This window comes from Bathycoccus prasinos, assembly GCF_002220235.1.
Source record: "Bathycoccus prasinos genomic : Chromosome_14".
In the NCBI taxonomy this organism is placed as follows: domain Eukaryota; kingdom Viridiplantae; phylum Chlorophyta; class Mamiellophyceae; order Mamiellales; family Bathycoccaceae; genus Bathycoccus; species Bathycoccus prasinos.
This window is the reverse complement of record NC_023995.1, coordinates 38,747-57,208: the sequence shown is the minus strand read 5'-3', so window position 1 is coordinate 57,208 and position 18,462 is coordinate 38,747. Positions and strand designations below refer to the sequence as shown.

Genomic DNA, 18,462 nt, shown 5'->3' with positions numbered 1-18,462 from the left:
TCGTCGTGAGAAAAGATGCGTTTAATTGACTACGAGTTTAGGGTTTTTTGATTAAATTAATCAAACGCATTTCTCACTCAACTTACTTATAAAACTTCGAAACTTTTATTCGTAAAACTTTTATCGTCGGCGGAATCGTATGTATTGTTATCATCGAAAGAGGAGGTCAAAAAGTTTCCTCCCCCTGACGTTTTGTCCTCCTCGTTATTATGACTAAAATCGTCGTCGTCGTCGTTGAGGTCGTTGCTCTCTCTCGAAGGCGCTCTCGCGCAGTCCATGGCGATATCGTTTCCGAATTGGTCTTGGCGTTTAAAGAGCTCGCGCGCGAATCCGCTTTCTTTGTCGTCGCCGATTTCTTCTTCCATGTTGTTGTTGTTGTTGTCGTTGTGATGATTCGAACTCCCCATCTCGCTAAACTCCGTCTCTTCTTCCTCTAACTCCCACCCTCGGAGGCGCGGGATGAAATCGTAACTCGTGTTCGTGCCGCCGTACATCGGCGGTAAAATCTCCGCTCTTAAATTTATAGGTTCCCTGAGCAAATCTCTCGGATCTTGCGTTAATATGTGCACGTTTGCGGACATCGGACCCGGGAATACGAACGATTTCAGCGCTGGCAGCACAAACTTTACGAAATACAACGGTCGCAACAAGCAAAACTTGTGAATTTTACACGGTAAAAATTTGCTAATCACGTACAAGTTCGTTCGACCGTTTGAAAACGAATAGTTTTCGTAGGAAAATCCGCCCATATCGGGAATAACTATGATCCCGTGTTTCTGCGTCGTCGGATAATTTTTCAGCGTACGAAGGATTATGTAATTGATCATTCGTATCATCTGCATCCCGCTCGATTCCGTTTGTCCCGGCAACATCCGATTGAACAAAAGGATAATCGCGCTTCGTCCTTTATCGTCGCAATTTTCGAGAACCTGCAAAACGCCGGATTCAAAGCTCTTTCTTAACTGCTCATCGTCCTTTAACGTTTGCTTAAACGATAACTTCCCGAACACGTCCACGTAAAAATCAAAATACTGCTGCGCCCGGTGCAACGTCCTCGCCACGTCGCATTCCGTCGCTCTCAATAACGACGTCACCACCAACTCCACGAGCTCTGGATTTTCTCTCCTCACCTCCTGACCAATCGTTTTTAAGCAAAACTGGTATCGTCTCTGACCTATTTCCGATTCAAACGTGACCCCCCCTTCCGAAGATGAGGACAAAAAATCATCGTCGTCGTCCGCGCTCCTCTTAAAGTTTGTCTTCTTCGTTTTTGTCTCTCTTCTCGCTTTCAACGCGTCCTCGGAATTTTGTTCCGAGAAGGAAAAATCCGGACGAAACGCGCGCGCTAACAGAGGGACGTAAAAAGGTCTCGACGGGTTCCATCGATTTTTGATCGAAAGACATCGTCTCACTCCGGTGTCTGTCGTTGTCGTTGTTGGTGTCATGTTCTGATCTCTGTTTCAACTCAATCAAGGCTTCTTCTTCGCATTCACATTCTCGTTTGAACACACGACTCGAGAAGAGTTTCGTTCTTTAATCGTTCTTTTCCCTTTACGACGAAAGAGCTTCTTCTTACAACAGAAGAACTTTTAGAAGCCGACAAAAACACCAGTACTACCTGTTGTTGTTCGAGAAGGAACACACACACACACAGAGAGAGAGAGACGTTTGTGTCGTTCTTCTGAAAGCAGATGATGCGTTGTGTGTTGTGCAATTTTGTGTCGTTCGTTCGATGTCCTCCAAAAGGTCGACACGCGAGACTAAAAATACCACGCGAAGGAGTAGTAGAGCTCTGGTGTAAAACAAAGGGCTTTGGAGAAGAACAAACGAACGGCACACAAAAGCAGAGTATCAGAAAAAGGAACTGCCGAGAGGTAGTGGTAGTAGTGTTATTATTATTATTATCATGTGAGTTGTTCTTCTTCGCGTTGTTTCGTGCTTTTGTTGTGGTGTCGTTCGTGACGTTTCCTCCAACGAAGGTCGACACTTAGGGAGAAAGGTCTCCATTTCTTAGCAGTCGTACGTGAGAAGAAGAAGGGATTCGCGTTTGTTCGGCGCACTCTTTTAATAATACGAACACTCTAAGTAAGGGTGGTGGTAAAAACAGAGTATTCGTTGTTACGCTTTTGTCCCCCCGTCGTCTGTCTTTATTGAGTTGTTTAATAATACGTTGTCTTTGAGAGCGTTGTGTGATTGAGAAAAAGAGGAATTCAAATCTCGTTCGTTGCTCGTTTAGGTTTCTTCTGTTCTTCTGTTAGTATTGTAAAGACGAGAGAACGGAGAGAAGAACGCCGCAAAAAGGCGAAAAGAAGAAGGTAAAAAGAAGAAGTCACACATTTGAAGAAGAAAAAGAATAAAATGCGCGCGTCTTCGAATAAGAACACCGGGAAACCGAGACCGCCTGTTGCGATGAATGATGCTGGCAACAACAACACCAACGGAAGAGGAAGAGGTTTTGGAGGAAAACAAAAAGTAATGGCACAAAAATACGCATTCATCGTCCTGTTTTCGCTTTTGTTTTTCACCGTCCTGAGTCCGTATGTACGACCGACGAGGGAGAGCTTTTACGAGAAGTGCGTGAGAGAGAGATTAGGATCAAAAGGAAAAGGAAAAGGAGGATTGATGTCCAACGCGCTCGCGCTCGTCGCCAGATCGATTGTACCGGAAGGCGAGCAGTGCTCGAAGAACATGCTCTACGACGATTATTTCCTCTTCTCGACGATGGTGGTGAACGAGAGAGTGTATTTAGGCGTGTTGTCATCGGTTTGGGTGCCAATTCCTTGGCCGGTATCCCTCGTCTTGGCGAAAACAGTTTTGGCGTTTGCGCGAGCCAATCGGAAAGTTTTGAAAGTGTACTTTGCCGGTTGCGTCGGTTTCGTTTTGATGAAAGTTTTGAAGAAGATTATGATGGTCGTTAAACTCGCGTTTGCGGTGATCGCGTTGAAATTGTTCAGCGGGGAGAGTTTTGGATGGGTTTTAATCACTCTGGCGTCTCACGGAGCGTTCGCGTATTTAGTTTTATTCGAGAGGTTCCCAAAGTTGAAGAAAATCGTGTTTCCGCGACGAGGCGGTGGTGGGAAGAGACACGACGGATGAGTACTGTATCGTCATACTTTTCTTCACAAGACGATTGTTATACATTTCGACGAACGACTTTTAATAATGTTAAAGACGAATGTTTTAATCAACAACACTTTATACATCATTATTATTAAAAAAGAATAATTTACTCCGTGGTTTTGTTGTACCAAGTTATAATAAAGAAAGAAAGAAAGAAAGAAAGAATTATTTGTCCTTCTAATGCTGCGCGTTCGTGGAACCAGGCATGATGCTTTCAAACTCCGCGACTTGTACTTTTGCCAACTCTTGCATCAGCTGCGTCATGTCTTCGAAACAGGAATTCAAAACTTTTTCGATGCGTTCGTGCGCGTTCGGTAACTCGATCATGGTTCTTCTCTTCACGAGTTCATACTTCGCTTCCATCGCTCGTGCCTCTCGCGTTTTCAATTCCACGTCTTGTTGCATCTCGTAAATCGTCGGCGGTTTCGCCGTTAACGAGGCGGTGACCGAGGAAAACCACGAGGTGAGCTGTTCGGTGGCGTTATTCGGCGTTCCAGCCGTGCTAGTGGGTGATTCGGTAGCCCCCGTTGCTTTCGTCGGCGTCGCGTCTGGCGTGCTACTGCTATTCAACGGCGGCGGCGGCGCGTTGACGACAATCGAACCACCGCCCAACTGGTTCTCAAGCTTTTTTGAAGCCTGTTCTAGCCGTTTCTTCGCTTGAACGACGTCGTACAAACACTTCGCTCGAGCTTCCGTGCTTTCTTTGCAACTCTCGCTCAAGTGTTTCGCCCACACCAACGGTTGCCGAAACTGCTTGCTCAAATCTCTCGATCGACGTTCCATCGGATCTTTCATAGCCTTCATCGCTTCGCCGGTTTTCTTGAACGCTTTACCTAACCCGCCGGCTTGGTTCGATTTCAGCAACATTTGCGCCCCTTTGGTTTCGCAGTCGCCCAAGAACGAGGCGTTTTCGCCCATCGCTTCGGAAAGCATCGCCAACGAGTAGAAACTCAAAATGACTTGCTCGGCGACGTCGACGGAGACTCTGAGTTCTTTCTCGAGCTTTTTGATGTAGCTGGATAAAGCGGCAAAGTCCGGATCTTCTTTGTTTCCCGACGACGTGGTCGTCGCTTGTTCACCCCCCGGAGACTCGCTGTTAATGTTGTTGTTCGTGTTGTTTGTATTCGTATTCGCAGAATTCATTTTGTTCGGCGTGTTGTTATTCGACGAGTTACTTGGAACCGACTCGTCCTCGTTCCCTAACCCGCTGAACATAGACCCGATGCCATCCAACGCGGACGTCGCGTTCACTTTCGCGTACCACGGTTCTTTTTCCAACTGATCGTCGCACAAAAATTGCATCAAAACTTTGCTCAATTTCAACTCTTCGTTTTCGCACGCCGCTTTCATAAACTGTTCGAACCCGACTCTTCTCTTCTCCAAAAATTCCTCATCGAATGGATCTGCGACGGATATTTTCTCCGGTAACTTGTACAAAACAATCCCGGGGTAGTTTTGTAACAGTTTATTCCTCAACCACTCGAAATCGGAGTATCGTCGTTCGACTTGCGCGCTCGCTTTCTTGTACGAGCGACAGGTGGATTCTGATTTGATCGTATACGCCGCGTACGCCGTCAAGCCTTTGAAGTATAATAATTTTTGTTGTTACGCAACAGTAGATTCGTTTTAAGCGTCATCATAATGCGCAGAGCGTTACACACAGAGAGAGAATGGATGGTGAGTATCAAACGTATCATCATCTGTTAAATTAAGAGAAAACAAATGCCGAATTAAAACACAGATAATCTTTTATGCACTCACCTTGCCCAATCTTCTTCGGATCGCCCACTTCGCATTTGAGCGTTTCCTCTTCATCTTTCTCTCCATTTTCCGAGGAGGAAGAGAGAAGTTGATCGCTGTTGGGGGAGATTGCGAGTAACTCGCGCGCGGTGAGCTTCTCGAACCGAGAGGAAGAAGTTCTCTCGTTCTCCTCTGTTGAAGCAGGAGGAGCGTTTGGATGATTCAAAGGCGAATCAGAGGACGCGTTGGTGTTCGACACATCGTCGTCGTTTTTATTCTTCAGAGACTCGTACGCCGGTGGTGGTGGTGCAGGTGCTCCTTTATCCGCCGCAGTTGTTTCGGCTTTTGCAGCAGTAGTGGAGGGGTTTGCCATTTTAATACTACTTTCTTAAGAGAGAGATGTGAAGTAGAAGAGTAAACGTGGTGTTTTAATGGTGTTTTTGTTACCTTGTTCGAGAGTCTTATTTGAGTCTTTTCGCTGCTCTTAAAAAAAAAATCTAATGTAACACGCGCGTATATGTTTATGACGATGATGATGACGATGCTATTATTCTGGAACGTGTAACTCTCCGTGTTCGTATCGCCAATTGGACGGGAGAGGACAGTCGTTGTCGAGGAGGTATTGTACACATTCGGGGTGGTTGTTCTTGTGTGCGTGGTATACGGCGTCCTCGTCCCAAGGCGCTTTGGCGGTTTCGTGTAAGTACTTCAAACAGTCCAAGTGGCCGTACTTGGCCGCACGCATACACGCAAGTTCGCTATATTTATCAAACTTACGCTCGACAAGATATTCGAGTATGTGGAGATGACCATTTTCAGCAGCCCAAGCGGCAGTTCTCGAATCCCAAGGCGCTTTGCCTTCTTCGCGTAAGTATTTGAATACCTCGAGATGACCGTTTTTGGCAGCTTTTGCACACGCAAACTCTTTGACAGGACACTTATTTGCAACGCAATACTTTACCATTTCCAGATTGCCTTGGTCTGCGGCCATATTAATCGTCCCTACATTCCACTCACACTTTTTCTCCTCTCGCGCCCACTTGAGCAACTCGAGTTTATTCGTTCCAGCAACTTGCCAGCAGAAATCTGTTTCGTCTTTTAAGTAATCCCGCCACGACGATTTATGCTCCCACGCAATCTCCAACGTCGATATCGACGACATCTCTCTCACTTTAAACCCTTTTTTCAACTCCCCCTTGCGAGATGATCTCTTAATCAACTTTCTCGTCTCCGTATTCACCTCGTAAAAGAATTTAAGATCGGTTCGATTCAGTTTACACATCACATGCTTCTCCACGATATCGCGACACGCGCCGCCACTCAGCAACGCCTCTCTGAACAAACGCCACAACGGCAAAGGGGGTGTGCTCTCGCACTCTTCTCCCGTCGTCACGATGGGTTGGTTCATCAGATCGTTTTCTTATGAGCAAAAAAGTATTCTTCTTCTTCTTCGTGTGTATTTTATGTATTATTTTGGCGAAGACACTTACGTCCGTACAAAATGGTGCTTATCCTTACAAAACAATTTTTCAGTCCAAAATACGAGAAGAAGAACAAAAAGACAACAAATTTATTTTTAGAGGTTGAGCATCGCATTTAACATTAGTCGTTTCTCGTGAATCGTGCGATGTAAAAAGGTATCTCATTCTAAAGACAGAAGTATCGCACTCTTTTTTTCCTGATCAAAATCTTTTTTTTTTTTTTTGAATTTGAACAAAAAAGCGTTGACTTTTACTTAAACGACGAGACTTTAGAAAGAAACGACGAACACATTATCAGACGACACTTTTAAGAGTAACGCGCACACAAAAAAGCTTCTTTCGTCGACGACGAAAGAAATTGTTTCTATTCACGCAAGAATAACAACAACGAGAGTAGTAGTCGTCGCTTAAAGGAAAGTGCAAGAAGGAACTCGTGCCGTTGAATACTCTTAAACAACAATAAACACAAAATGACGACCACAAACGGATTTTCAAAATCGGAAAACTTCCAATCGACGATGAGCTCGTTAAACTACGGCCACGTGATGGAACGAGCGGCGAGAGATTACCAAAAAGAAATTTTAGAGAAAGAAGATTTTGATGAGGATGATTTACTATCGAGAAGGAGGAGGAATAACACGATAAACTTGAACAACGAGGAAGAAGAAATGGATGAGGATTCTGTCCAACAAGAGATGAAGGAGAAACGACTGGAAGAGCTGAAAAATGGTACGACGACGACGTTAACGTAAAACATTCTTCGCGATTGTTCGTTCTTTGCTTTACGTTGCTTTACTTTACTTTACTAACGATTATCATTATTATTATTATTATTATTATTACAACAACAACAAAAAACAGAACAAAAGCTCCGGTTCGAGATGGAACGGTTAGGCCACGGGTCGTACTCCTCGATCGCGGAGGAAGACTTCTTGTCCGCGGTCACGTCTTCGCATACGTGCGTCGTGCACTTCTCCTTGGACGAGTTTGAGAGGTGCAAAATTCTCGACAAACACTTGCAAAGCTTGAGTCAGAAGTATTTCCAGACGAGATTTATGAAGGCAAACGCGCCGGATTTGCCGTTCTTTACGGAAAAATTAAACGTGAAAGTTCTGCCGTGTTTGATCTTGTTCAAAAACGGCGTCGCGTTCGATCGAATCGTCGGGTTCGAGGATTTCGGAAATAAGGACGATTACAAGACGATGGCTTTAGAGAAACGGTTGTTAGAGGCGGGCGCTGTTGAAGAGGAAGAGAAGGCCATTGAAGAGGAGGAGAAAGGAGACGAACAAATCGATAAGGAGGAGGTGATGAGAGAGTTAGCAAACAGACGCATGAAGAGAGGGTTCCACAAGACGGAAAGCGACGAGGATAGCGATTTTGATTGATTGATTGATTGATGACTCCTAGGGAGTACTAGTAGTTTCGATGACTTTTATTTAGAAGAAGAAGAAGAGAGAATGTTTTCGGGTGATAAAGAAAGGAGTATAATAGCAGTAAAAGTAGTAGAGTAAAATAGTACAAACGCAGAAAACACACACTACTAGTATCATACTCAAAAATCACAAAACCATTTCCAACTCGTGTCTTTTGTACACGTTCTCTTGATCGTCTTTCAATCGAGGGTACGCGGCGACTAAACTCTGTTGCGATCCGACGTACAAGTTGTTGTACAAGCGCCAATATCGCTCTCGAACCATTCTCGCTGGATGAAATAAGCCTTGCACTAAGTGAGACAAGGTATACGCCGGACCTAACGTCACTCTCGACGCTTCGATGGCTTCGTTGACCGCGTTTACGACGTGCGGGGATTGTTCAAACACGTTTGGCCAGACGAAATTCATCAAATGCGTCGCCGCGTCTTCGCAATTCAATCGAGCGCAACCCAAGAGTAAATGCCGCACCGCCACGCACGCGGTTTGTCTGTGCACGATATCTCTGTCCATCAACGCGTCTTCAATTAAAGGCGCAATGGCATAGATGTAATCCTTCCCCATCTCGCCGATGTATTCGAACAAGAACGCCAAGGATTTCAAAACGCCATTTTGGACGTTGATCTCCGGCACTCGGTACTCGTTCATCAGCGCCGGCAAGACGGTGAACGGCGCGCACGTTTCCGCGACGATGGCTATAGCCACCGTCGTGCACACTCTGTTTTGCCTTTCTTGCACTTTCAAGTTGTTTAAAAGCGTCGCTAAGACGTCTTGCGGTCCGATCGCTTTGGCGATGTACCCGAACGCATTCACCGACGCTCTTCGAATGGCTTTCTTCCGCGCCTTCAAAAGCTCCAACAATTCGAAACAGATCCGCATCCACTCTTTCGCGGGAACAAACTCTGCGCCACGATCGGCAATTCTTCCAACTAAATCCACGCAGTTTTCTTGCACTTTTTCGTGCCTGTTTTTCAAAATAGGCGTCAATCTCGGCAACAAATCTTTCACCGGCGGCGTCATCTTCGACATGCCGACGACGGCGACGATGGATTTCAAAGCGCCCAAGATAGATCCTAAAACTTCCGGATACTCTTCGCCCAAATATTCGTACAAGACGACACCTAAATGGCAAATCAATTGCTCTTCTTCGCACACTTTCATGACCGGCGCGACTTTTGAAATCAAATCTGCCGCTTGTTGACGAATGTCTTGATTTTTGTTGTTCAGGCGCCATTTGATCGTGCCGCAAATTTGCGGCAAGTACGGTTTCGCTCTTTGACCGAGAGCGTTGACGACGGTACCGAAACCGTTCAACATGATGTCGTTCTCGTCTTGCGTTTGCTCTTGGAACGAGTACAAGACGCCATCGACCAGTAATTCTTCCAACCTTTGGTCCACGTCGGAAACGCCCAAGTGTTCGACAACCTTCGTCACGCATTCCATGACCATTCGTCGAAACGGCTCGGATTCGTCTTTTAAATCTTCGACAATTTTAGAGATTATATCGGAAGCGCCTACTTTTAACGCTAATTCCAAAGTCGTTTCCACTAATGCCAAGTAATTTCTCCTATCTAACGCGGTTCTTCTCACCCAAAAGTTTTTGAAAAACGGAGGAATAATTTCCGTTCGGACGTATTCGCTATCGACGCCGTCCGTTTGCACGCACTGCTTGACCACTTTCAAAGTAATTTTCTTCATCTCCTCGTCCGCGGTGGCAAATTCTCTGATCAAAATCACCATGACTTCTTTCGTGTAATACGACGCGTAAACCGGGTCCATCAAAGGAATGATATACCCGATGGCTTTCAAAAACGCCGCTAACGTTTTGCCGCGATGCGATCGGATGCCTTTCCATAACGGCTTTAAAACGGAATCGAAGGATTCAATCCCGTACGGCGTCGAAGCTTCCGCTAACGCCGCGATGGCTAAAGCGGAAATCATTCGTACTTTTTGATTCTCGTCTTCCAAACCGGATTCAATGATTTGCACTAATTTCGTCAAGTGCGGCAACACGGCGACGCCGGAGAGGATGGCGATTTGTTGAACAATTTTCACCCCGGTGTGTCTCGCTTGCCACGATTTTTTTGACTGACACACCGCTTTTAAGAATGGGAGTAAAGCTGGTATGGTCAACGCGTGCGCGACGACCGCAAACGCTCGAGCAGTCGTGTTCCTCACGTACTCGTCCACGTTATCGATGTCTGGTCGCATGGCGGCAATCATCGTCGCTAATCCCGCCGCTTTGGAAAGGTTGGCGATAATTTCTCGACCTTCCACGCGCGCGTAGTAATCCTCGTCGATCAACAGAGGTTCGATAACGACTAAGATTTTATGCACGTACGGTCTGACCAAGTCGTCCAATTTGTACAAGATTCGATCGATGACTTTCACGAGCAAGTGCCTCTCTTGATCTTCCAACGTCGGCGACATCAACAGAGGCAAGATTTGGTTGAACAACGGCCCAGCGCCTAACTCTCTCGCTTTGTCCGTCAACTGACGCAAACTTGACTTTCTTTGCGGTGGTAAACCATTTTTGACTTTTAATAAAAGCTTCATGATTTTCCGTTCCTTTTGTTCTTCGATGGACAAAGCGTCTTCGTCGATTTCTTTCAACAACGGAGCGAAATACTGGTAATCTTCCGCTTTCATCGTCGGTAAATCCTCCGGGACGTCTGGGACGTCAAACATTTGCGTGCGATTCTCCTCTGGAATAGAGAAACCACCACCACCATTTCCTGCTCCTCCGGCGGAAGACAACGGCGTTTGACCGCCGAGTGAAAACTGCGCCTTTCTCGCCGGCGTTCGGAGCGGGACGTAGTTTTTCGGTTGTTCGAGTATTTTGTATTGCGGCAAACCTGGTAAGACCGCATCGAGCTCGTCGTCCGTCATAAATCTGTTCCGTTCTTCCATCTCTCGGTCGTGTCGGGCCGATCGTAACTGATCCGGTGTCATCGGAATCTGTTGTTGACCTCCTCCGAATTCAGAGGATCGAGCGGGCGTTTGCATAAACGCAGACGTTGAACCAGTCATTAACGGCGTCTCGGATCCTAATCCACCCCCATTAATCATCGGCGTTTGCATCATCATGACGCTTGGTTCATTTCTCGGCGTCTCGTCCCATCTGCTCGCTTTCCTTCGTGTCCCCGTTGTTTGCGTCGAAGAAGGTTGTGTTTGGTTTCTCGGCGTCGCGTCGTCCCATCGGTTTCTTTTCGGCTTCTTTTTGGTTGCTTTCGTCGTCGAATCGTCGTCGTCCCACTCGTTCGTGACTCCTCCTTTCTTATTCCCAACCGATTGCGAGGCGTCATCGTCGTCGTCGTCCCACGCATCGTTTTGCAAACGTCGGCGGTGCTCCTTGACCTTCTCGGTATTCGCGGCGGAGTCGTCCATCGTTCTCGCGACAACAACATTCTCCTCTTTTTCCTCGTTCTTTTCATTCCCGTTCGTCGTCTTATCCCACCGACTCTTTCTCTTTCTCTTCTTTTCCTCCAAATTTGGAGCTTCTTCTTCTGTTGTCTCCTTCTTCTTTTCCTCGACGTCGTCGGCTTTGATAGAAGAAAACATTTCCCTCCTCTTCTGCTCCTCCCGCTCTCGCTCTCTCTTTCTCTCGATGTTCCTCATCGTCTCTTCTTTTTCTCTCGCGAACATTTGTTCTCTCATGGCTTCTTTGTACCCTCTTTTTGATTCTTCTCCTCCTTTTTGCTCGTTGTCAGAGGAGGAATCCTTTTTTAAAACGCCTTCTCGTCGTTCCGGCGAGAGTTGTCTCTGAAACCGTCTTTTTTTGTATTCGTTTTCTCGATCTGAAATTTTCTTCGAGGTGCCAAACTTTTCTCGATAGAGTAATTCTTCTTCCTCTTCCTCCTGATCGTCTTCTCCTTTTCCGCTTTGAAAGATGAAGTCTTTCGTCGCGTTCGCGGGCATGGTGAACGATTTCAACCGTCGCTTTTGACGATTATTCTTTTTATTCGTATCATCGTTCTTCTCTTCGTCTGAAGATAAAAAAGAATCTTCTTTGTCTTCTTCTTTCTCGTCGACATTCATCCGTTTTTGTCGTCTCTCTCGTTGCAAACGTTCGATGATGATTTCCTCGTCGTCGTCGTCGTCTTCTTTCGTCATCTTTATTATAACACACTCCTCTCTGATAAAAACACCGCTCTCAATAAAACCGTTTAAGAGTAAAAGTTCTCTCTTTTAAAGTGTGTCGTTGTCTTCTTCTTCTTCGTAATAGTTCTGGTGTCTTCTTTGAACGAGGAAAAGAAAAGAAGGTTTTTCTTCAATTCTTCTTCTTCTTCGTCTTCTTCTTCTGTTTTAGGCGAGTGAATGAGTGAAAAAGTTTTTGCTCTTTTTTTTAAAAGGAGAAATTATTTTGAGGGCAAATTTTTTGAGAAAGAACACACAACAGAGAAAAATTTTTTCATCAGGGCAGAAAAAGAAGAAAGAAAACACAAAAGATGCATGATGAATTTTTTTTGAAGGCAAAAAACAACACACGCAATTGAGGGGAAGAAAAACATGAGTGTAAAAACAACAACACGCGCGATGAAGATGAAACGTTTTTAATAATAAAAGACTTTGGGAGAGAGAGAGAAAGACGCCAAAAAGTCATCATCGATATGTCTTCTGAGAGAGGAAGAGAAGGAGTGATTTTAAGGACGAGAGGGCAGAAAAGAAGACGGATGATTTGGGAGTTTCGAGATTCTTTGTTGTGGGATGTGGTCGTGAAGTGCGACGATATTTGTTTCACTCATATCTTGCCGAAACTGAATTCGAACGATGTGAAGTTTTTGTACGAGGTGAATGGTGAGACGAGAAAGTTGATGAAGAGATCGTCTCGCGAGAGCGATTTGAAGAAGAGTTTCATGGTCAAAGATATGTCGTCGATATCGACGTTGGAAGTTGCGTGGGAGCATAAATCGTTGTGGTCGGGTGACTTAGAAGACGAAAGATCTTTCTGCTGGGAAGTTGCTTACACGAATAAACTCGAGTTGCTCAAGTGGATACGAGAGGAGAAAAAGTGTGAATGGGATTATAGGACGATTAGAGCGGCCGTAGACCAAGGTAATCTGGAAATGGTAAAGTATTGCGTGGCAAATGAGTGTCCTCTTGATGCGGGAACGTGTGCATGTGCTGCCTTAGAAGGTCAACTCGAGTGCCTCAAATACTTACACGAAGAAGTCAAAGCGCCTTGGGATTCGCTAACTGCCCGATGGGCGGCTTTAAATGGTCATCTTCACATACTCGAATATCTTGTCGAGCGTAAGTTTGATAAATATAGCGGATTTGAGTGTCAGTTTGCGGCCGAGAAAGGTCACTTAGACTGTGTGAAGTACTTACACGAAACCGCCAAAGCGCCGTGGGACGAGGACGCCGTAATATACGCACACAACAACAACCAAACCGAATGTTTAAAATACCTCCTCGACAATAACTGTCCTCTCCCACCTGGTTGGTCTTACAAAGACGGAGAGCTCCACGTGCCAGGCCATTCAGAATAATCGATAATTAGACTTCTTTGAATAAGAATAGTTTTTTTGTAAACACTAATAACGCGCGCAAAAAATCGTACGTCTCGTCCTTTATTTGTCCACATTAAAACTCAAGTTCGTTTCTCAATTTTTAACAACAAACACATCACTCTTTATTATTATTATTATTGTGTTTATTAACAAAAGTTTCAAAGAGTTTCAGTCTTTAAGAAGAAGAGAGCGTTTTTGGTTCTGGTTTTGGTGGTAGTAGGAGGAGTCGTGCTTGAGGATTAGGAGGAGGAAACGACGACGAAACAAATCCTCGCGATTCTATACATTGCGTTGCGGAATTGAGTCATTCAAATTACTTCATCCATTATATCCAAAACAGATAACACAGACATTACGAAGACAGTAGTTTCGTTTGCAAAAAGAAGAGACTAATACTAACAACAAGAAAATGGCGTTATACGTGAAAGCGTTCTCGTTGGTTCTGAAAACAGTCTCCAAACCGATGGCGAAATCGTTGAAATCCTTCATCGTCAGTCAACCAGAGCTGAAAAAGACGTGCATTTCCTTGGCGCAGAAAATCAACGTCATGTATTCGTACATCGTGTTAGAAGCGCCGATACCACGAAAACCAGCGACGACGACGGTGATGGATACAAAAAGTGGGAAACCGTTAGAGATTGTGGTGACCAGAGGTCGGAGTAAATCGTCCTCCGGAGCGTCTTCGTCTTCGCACCACCAATACGTGAAACCTTTGTCGGACGACGTCGCCTTGACGAACGGAGCGGAGTTAGTGTCGGAGATCTTTCTCTTTTCCGTCGCCGGAGGGTTGGTGTATTGGGAAGCCGAGAAATCGAACGAACGCGAACGTGAGAAGAAAAAAATAGCCGCCGTGGAAAGGCAACAGCTGACAAAGTTGATGGAGTTAACGAAAGAGAGTTTAGAAGACGTGGTCGAAGAGTTGGAGGAGTTGAAGAGATGGAGAGAGACGGTGAGAGAGAAGAACTATAAGGATTTCGTCGAAAAAGCAGCGTTTGATGATAATAATAATGATAATAGGAGTAGCAGAACCGACGAGAGTAGCAACAACGCGACGACTCAGACGACGACGACGAAAAAAGGAAGCTGGCTGACAAGGAAAGGAGGATGACTTTTAGACGATAGTAATTTTTTATAGTAATTTTTATTATTAATTCTCCGGGAACCATTTCACGTTGCCGACGATCAAGTTCGTGTTCGGCAACTGCCCCGGGTTCGGACTCAAGTACGTGAAACGTTTGGCGTGCATATCAACCTCGACGATGTGAATGAACCCGGCGACGTTTGAGGTTAACAAATCCGATTGCGTTTTACCGTGCGAAACCGCAACGATGGCGTTGACTAAAGACATGGATGGGATCACAGAAGCGACTCGCATCGGGTCCGTGCTCGCTTCTTGACCGATCGGTAACGCAGACGTTGGGGCTTTCGCCCCCCCGCCAACTTTATAAAAGGAAACGGAGGAGAAAAACGCCGATTGCGCCACCGGCGAGAGAGGATTCGAGACAAAATCGAACCCGTAAAAGTATTCGCGAAACCGATCGTCTCTAGTTTTACGTCTGAACTCGGTCGTTCGTTCAACCACGCCCCCGGATTTCTTCAAAGAGAGAATCTCAACCGCCGCATCGACTTTTTTACCATCATCATCGCTACTTGATGTTTTCTTCTTGTTTTTCTTGTTCTTTTGCTGTTGCTGCTGCGCCAAAGCGGCGTCTTTCGCGAACTGTTTCGATAACGTTTGAAACAATCGCTCTTGGCCTAAACACAAAACCGTATCAATCTCTAAGCTTTTCACGGCGTGTAAGATCAACTCTAAGCCTAACCCTTCGATCCATCCCATGGTGTTCACTATGCACCCGGAATGTCTGGCGTGTTCGTTTTTCGAGTTTCTCGCCTCCATCATTTCCGCTATTTTCTCTACGAGAAATTTATAGTGCTCTTTCGAGTTTTCCGTAACCGTCACGTCGCCAAAAAAGTAACTGAGAGGCATTTCAGATTTCACGTGCGCGCCGTCCTCGAACGGATTTATCGGGTGATCGATTGGAGCGGCCGATATCGTTCCCGGGACTGAAATAGCGTTTTGGCCTAGATCTAAATCGATGAATAAAGGCGACCACGCTTGTCGCGCGGCGTAATTGATGAGGATTTTCGACAAGGAAGATTTCCCGACGTCAGCCGGGCCAACGATTAACACTCGCGGACCCGCGGATGATTTTTGACGAACCCCATCGTTTTCTTTTTCCTCCTGTTGCTCTTCTCCTTCTACTATTTCTCCTCTCTTCCTCTTCTTCTTTGTATCTTCTTCCTCCTCTTCTTTCTCCATCTCGTTTACCGCGTCGTCGCTCGATACTAAAGCGGACGAGCAATCTCTCGCCTTCTTTCGCTTCGCCTCTAATACGCCGTGCACGTTCAAGTAACTCACCATCGGCGTTTCCTCGGAAACGTACGCTATTTCGATCGCTTGTTCTTCTTCTTTATCTTTATCCTCTTCGTCTCCACTCTTTTCTAAATCGTCGTCTGAATCCTCGTTTCTTGTTCCCGTATCGTCACCAAAATCCTCGCCGCCGGCGCCTTCACCGCTCGTCTTCTTCGTTGTCAGATGAATCTTCGAATTCGCATTCGTCGCATTCGTCTGATTCGTTTCTTCCAGTTCAATCGTGCACCCAGAGTACGTGAAAAACGCCCACTTCCCGCCTCCCAACTTTTTCTTCGTGGTATTCGTACCACCAACGCTTGATGATACACCACCACTCGATGATAAAGCAGAAGACGACGACGATCCAATTTCGCTTCCAAAAATCTCGCACGTCCCGGAGTTTGGCACAACGGCGACGTGGAAAAACCGATTCAATTTACACTCCACTCGTAACTCGGATTCTTTCGGTAAATCGAACCTTGTTGTTAACACTTTTTTCTTCTTTCGTCCTCCTCCCTCGTTTTCTGAATCGCTCTTGTTTTCTTCTCCTCCCATCGTCATAAAAGTCGCGTTGTTGTTCTTCGTGTTGTTTTTATTATAAAGTCGTCTCGTCTTCACTGTGTCGTCGTTTAATAATTTACTAAAGACGAGACGACGACGACTCTGTTGTTGTTGTCACTCGTGTATGGTGTGAATGCAAAAATGAAGAAATGTAAGGTTCGATTTGAATACATTTTTGGACTGTCGGACAAGTGTTTGACAAAAAAAAGAAGCAATTTTTTTTAAAGGGAGAAATTAATTCATAAAAAGACAGTTGTTTAAACACACAACAAACTTAGTATCATATAAGTCTGTTAAGAGACAGTCATTATTTCAGAGAGTCTCATCAGACCGAGAGAGATATCCCTTTGATTCTTTGATTCTTTCGTTCTTTGTGAAAAGACACTTACTGTAGGAGTACTACTCTCTCTGTGCTCAACTCTTATATAATTTAAGAGTCTCTGATAAAAAGTCATCGATTCATCAAAATCATCATCACGGACAGAGCTGATGAGATGATGACGAGAGAAGAAGAAGAAGAATCAAAAGAAGTGCGACGAGAAAAAGAGGAGGAGGAAAAGGAGAAGAAGAAGAAGAGCACTGTTAATGATGAGAGTCATTTAAAAAGCAACAACGACAACGATGAAAGCCGCCAAAACGACGGCGACGGCAGTATTCCCGAGTCCGTGTTGAAAGAGTTCGAGGCGTTTCTTAAGGACAACAACGACAACAGTAAAAACAACAATTCCATCACGTTTTCCGAGACGCAGTTGTCTCTCCCAGTTCGAGTTTTAATACACCAGATGGTGAAAGAAAAAGGAAAGAATATGCTCGGGTCGAGAACGATTTCGGAGACGAATCAAATACGCGCGTTTCGAAAGAAAGATTACTTCTCTAATAAAGAAGGAGATGAAGACAAAGAAGAAGACAAAGAGGAAGAAGAACAACAACGCACGAGATTTGAACGAGGGAATATCGAACTGAACGACGCGTTTGACTTTTTCCTTGAACTGAAGTTGAAGACAAATGGTAAGCGGTCGTCGTCGTCGTCGTTGAAAATCAACGCGGACGTCGCGAGAAGTAAGTATCACAAACTCAGTCAACGATTGCATCCGAGTTATAACGCGGCGTCAAGCGGGAGGATGCGAGGGTGGTGCGATCAATGCGGCATGCTTTTAGAGTTGGGAAGATGGTACAGGTTTACCACCACCACCGGTTCGAGAAGTAGAAGCGGAGAAAAAGATGAACGAGACGGAGGAGAAACGGCGGATGATTTGACGGATATTTGTCGAGTGTGTTTGGAGAAGAAGAAGAAGAAGAAAAAGATGCGAACGAATTTTTCGACGAACAAAGGCAGACGCGACGAGACGGAAAACGCGTATCTCGAGATGGAAAAGAACGGGGAGTTGGTGTTGATTAAAGATTTGTCCGCGTTTGGCGAGAAAGGGAGCGAACTGAGAGAGATGTATTGTTGCTCTTTAAACGACGACGAGAGCGACGACGAGAGGGAGAAGAGCAACAACAACAAGAAGAAGAACTCCATACTACTCACTCGCGCGCACAAAGCGACTTTAGACTTTAAAAAGCTCACGGTCGCGTACCTGTGCTTCAAAGATCCCTCGAGAACGGAGATTTACAAAACTTTTGGGTTTGATCAGTTGAAAAAACACGAAGAAAACTACTCGGATGTGAATATTTTCGAGTGCGATCCGTGGGAAGTGTACGAGGATTTCTTCGAAGGCAAAGACGAAGACGATCGACAATATTTACTCTTCAACGGGGTAGATTTAGAATCATCAGACAGCGACTTAGAAGAAGATATGATGGTCGAAGAAGAAGCAGAAGAGGAAAAAGAGGAAGAGGAAGAGGACATGGACGACGATTCCGAAGAAGATCTCAATCTTCTCAAACAAGCAAAAGAGATGGCGAAACAACAACAACAACAACAAAAGAAAGTGATCATGTCAAAGAGCACATCCGCGAACGAAGTTTTGAAGTTCCCGTTTTATCAACCCGGCGGAGTTGGTGGCACGCACAATCGATTCGTTGACAACGACGACAACGAGGAGGATGACGAGAAGAAGGAGGACATTTGGTCGACAACAATTTCAAAAGCGGCGGTGTGAAGAATCATAGATTATTAGGCGAGTGAAAGAGATAGCGTTTGCTGTAACAACAATAATATATAGTATTATCTCAAAATAAGTACACTGATGTGCGTTAGT

At 45.3% G+C, this 18,462-nt stretch overlaps 11 protein-coding genes across 11 annotated transcripts; 6 read left to right on the top strand and 5 right to left on the bottom strand.

Moving 5' to 3' along the window:
* Nucleotides 1-86: 86 nt before the first annotated feature.
* On the bottom strand, nt 87-1,445 carry Bathy14g00300 (the record flags this gene model as incomplete). Its single annotated transcript, XM_007509131.1, has 1 exon — nt 87-1,445. The coding sequence occupies one exon, from the start codon at nt 1,443-1,445 to the stop codon at nt 87-89; it is 1,359 nt and encodes a 452-aa protein (XP_007509193.1).
* Nucleotides 1,446-2,358: 913 nt separating this feature from the next.
* Nucleotides 2,359-3,096, top strand: Bathy14g00290 (unknown protein; the record flags this gene model as incomplete). Its single annotated transcript, XM_007509273.1, has 1 exon — nt 2,359-3,096. The coding sequence occupies one exon, from the start codon at nt 2,359-2,361 to the stop codon at nt 3,094-3,096; it is 738 nt and encodes a 245-aa protein (XP_007509335.1).
* A 201-nt stretch (nt 3,097-3,297) lies between these two features.
* Nucleotides 3,298-5,233, bottom strand: Bathy14g00280 (predicted protein; the record flags this gene model as incomplete). Its single annotated transcript, XM_007508996.1, has 2 exons — nt 3,298-4,700; nt 4,882-5,233. 2 exons carry the CDS (start codon nt 5,231-5,233, stop codon nt 3,298-3,300), a joined length of 1,755 nt encoding a protein of 584 aa, XP_007509058.1.
* A 174-nt stretch (nt 5,234-5,407) lies between these two features.
* On the bottom strand, nt 5,408-6,268 carry Bathy14g00270 (the record flags this gene model as incomplete). Its single annotated transcript, XM_007509279.1, has 1 exon — nt 5,408-6,268. One exon carries the CDS (start codon nt 6,266-6,268, stop codon nt 5,408-5,410), a length of 861 nt encoding a protein of 286 aa, XP_007509341.1.
* A 543-nt stretch (nt 6,269-6,811) lies between these two features.
* Bathy14g00260 (unknown protein) lies at nt 6,812-7,093 on the top strand (the record flags this gene model as incomplete). Its single annotated transcript, XM_007508999.1, has 1 exon — nt 6,812-7,093. The coding sequence occupies one exon, from the start codon at nt 6,812-6,814 to the stop codon at nt 7,091-7,093; it is 282 nt and encodes a 93-aa protein (XP_007509061.1).
* Nucleotides 7,094-7,222: 129 nt separating this feature from the next.
* On the top strand, nt 7,223-7,726 carry Bathy14g00250 (thioredoxin domain-containing protein 9; the record flags this gene model as incomplete). The annotated part of the gene is made up of 1 exon (XM_007509180.1): nt 7,223-7,726. The coding sequence occupies one exon, from the start codon at nt 7,223-7,225 to the stop codon at nt 7,724-7,726; it is 504 nt and encodes a 167-aa protein (XP_007509242.1).
* Nucleotides 7,727-7,900: 174 nt separating this feature from the next.
* On the bottom strand, nt 7,901-11,884 carry Bathy14g00240 (predicted protein; the record flags this gene model as incomplete). Its single annotated transcript, XM_007509235.1, has 1 exon — nt 7,901-11,884. The coding sequence occupies one exon, from the start codon at nt 11,882-11,884 to the stop codon at nt 7,901-7,903; it is 3,984 nt and encodes a 1,327-aa protein (XP_007509297.1).
* A 497-nt stretch (nt 11,885-12,381) lies between these two features.
* On the top strand, nt 12,382-13,263 carry Bathy14g00230 (the record flags this gene model as incomplete). The annotated part of the gene is made up of 1 exon (XM_007509037.1): nt 12,382-13,263. One exon carries the CDS (start codon nt 12,382-12,384, stop codon nt 13,261-13,263), a length of 882 nt encoding a protein of 293 aa, XP_007509099.1.
* Nucleotides 13,264-13,693: 430 nt separating this feature from the next.
* Nucleotides 13,694-14,375, top strand: Bathy14g00220 (predicted protein; the record flags this gene model as incomplete). Its single annotated transcript, XM_007509097.1, has 2 exons — nt 13,694-14,321; nt 14,368-14,375. The coding sequence occupies 2 exons, from the start codon at nt 13,694-13,696 to the stop codon at nt 14,373-14,375; spliced, it is 636 nt and encodes a 211-aa protein (XP_007509159.1).
* A 56-nt stretch (nt 14,376-14,431) lies between these two features.
* On the bottom strand, nt 14,432-16,252 carry Bathy14g00210 (predicted protein; the record flags this gene model as incomplete). The annotated part of the gene is made up of 1 exon (XM_007509161.1): nt 14,432-16,252. One exon carries the CDS (start codon nt 16,250-16,252, stop codon nt 14,432-14,434), a length of 1,821 nt encoding a protein of 606 aa, XP_007509223.1.
* Nucleotides 16,253-16,755: 503 nt separating this feature from the next.
* Nucleotides 16,756-18,363, top strand: Bathy14g00200 (predicted protein; the record flags this gene model as incomplete). Its single annotated transcript, XM_007509140.1, has 1 exon — nt 16,756-18,363. The coding sequence occupies one exon, from the start codon at nt 16,756-16,758 to the stop codon at nt 18,361-18,363; it is 1,608 nt and encodes a 535-aa protein (XP_007509202.1).
* Between the last annotated feature and the right edge of the window lie 99 nt (nt 18,364-18,462).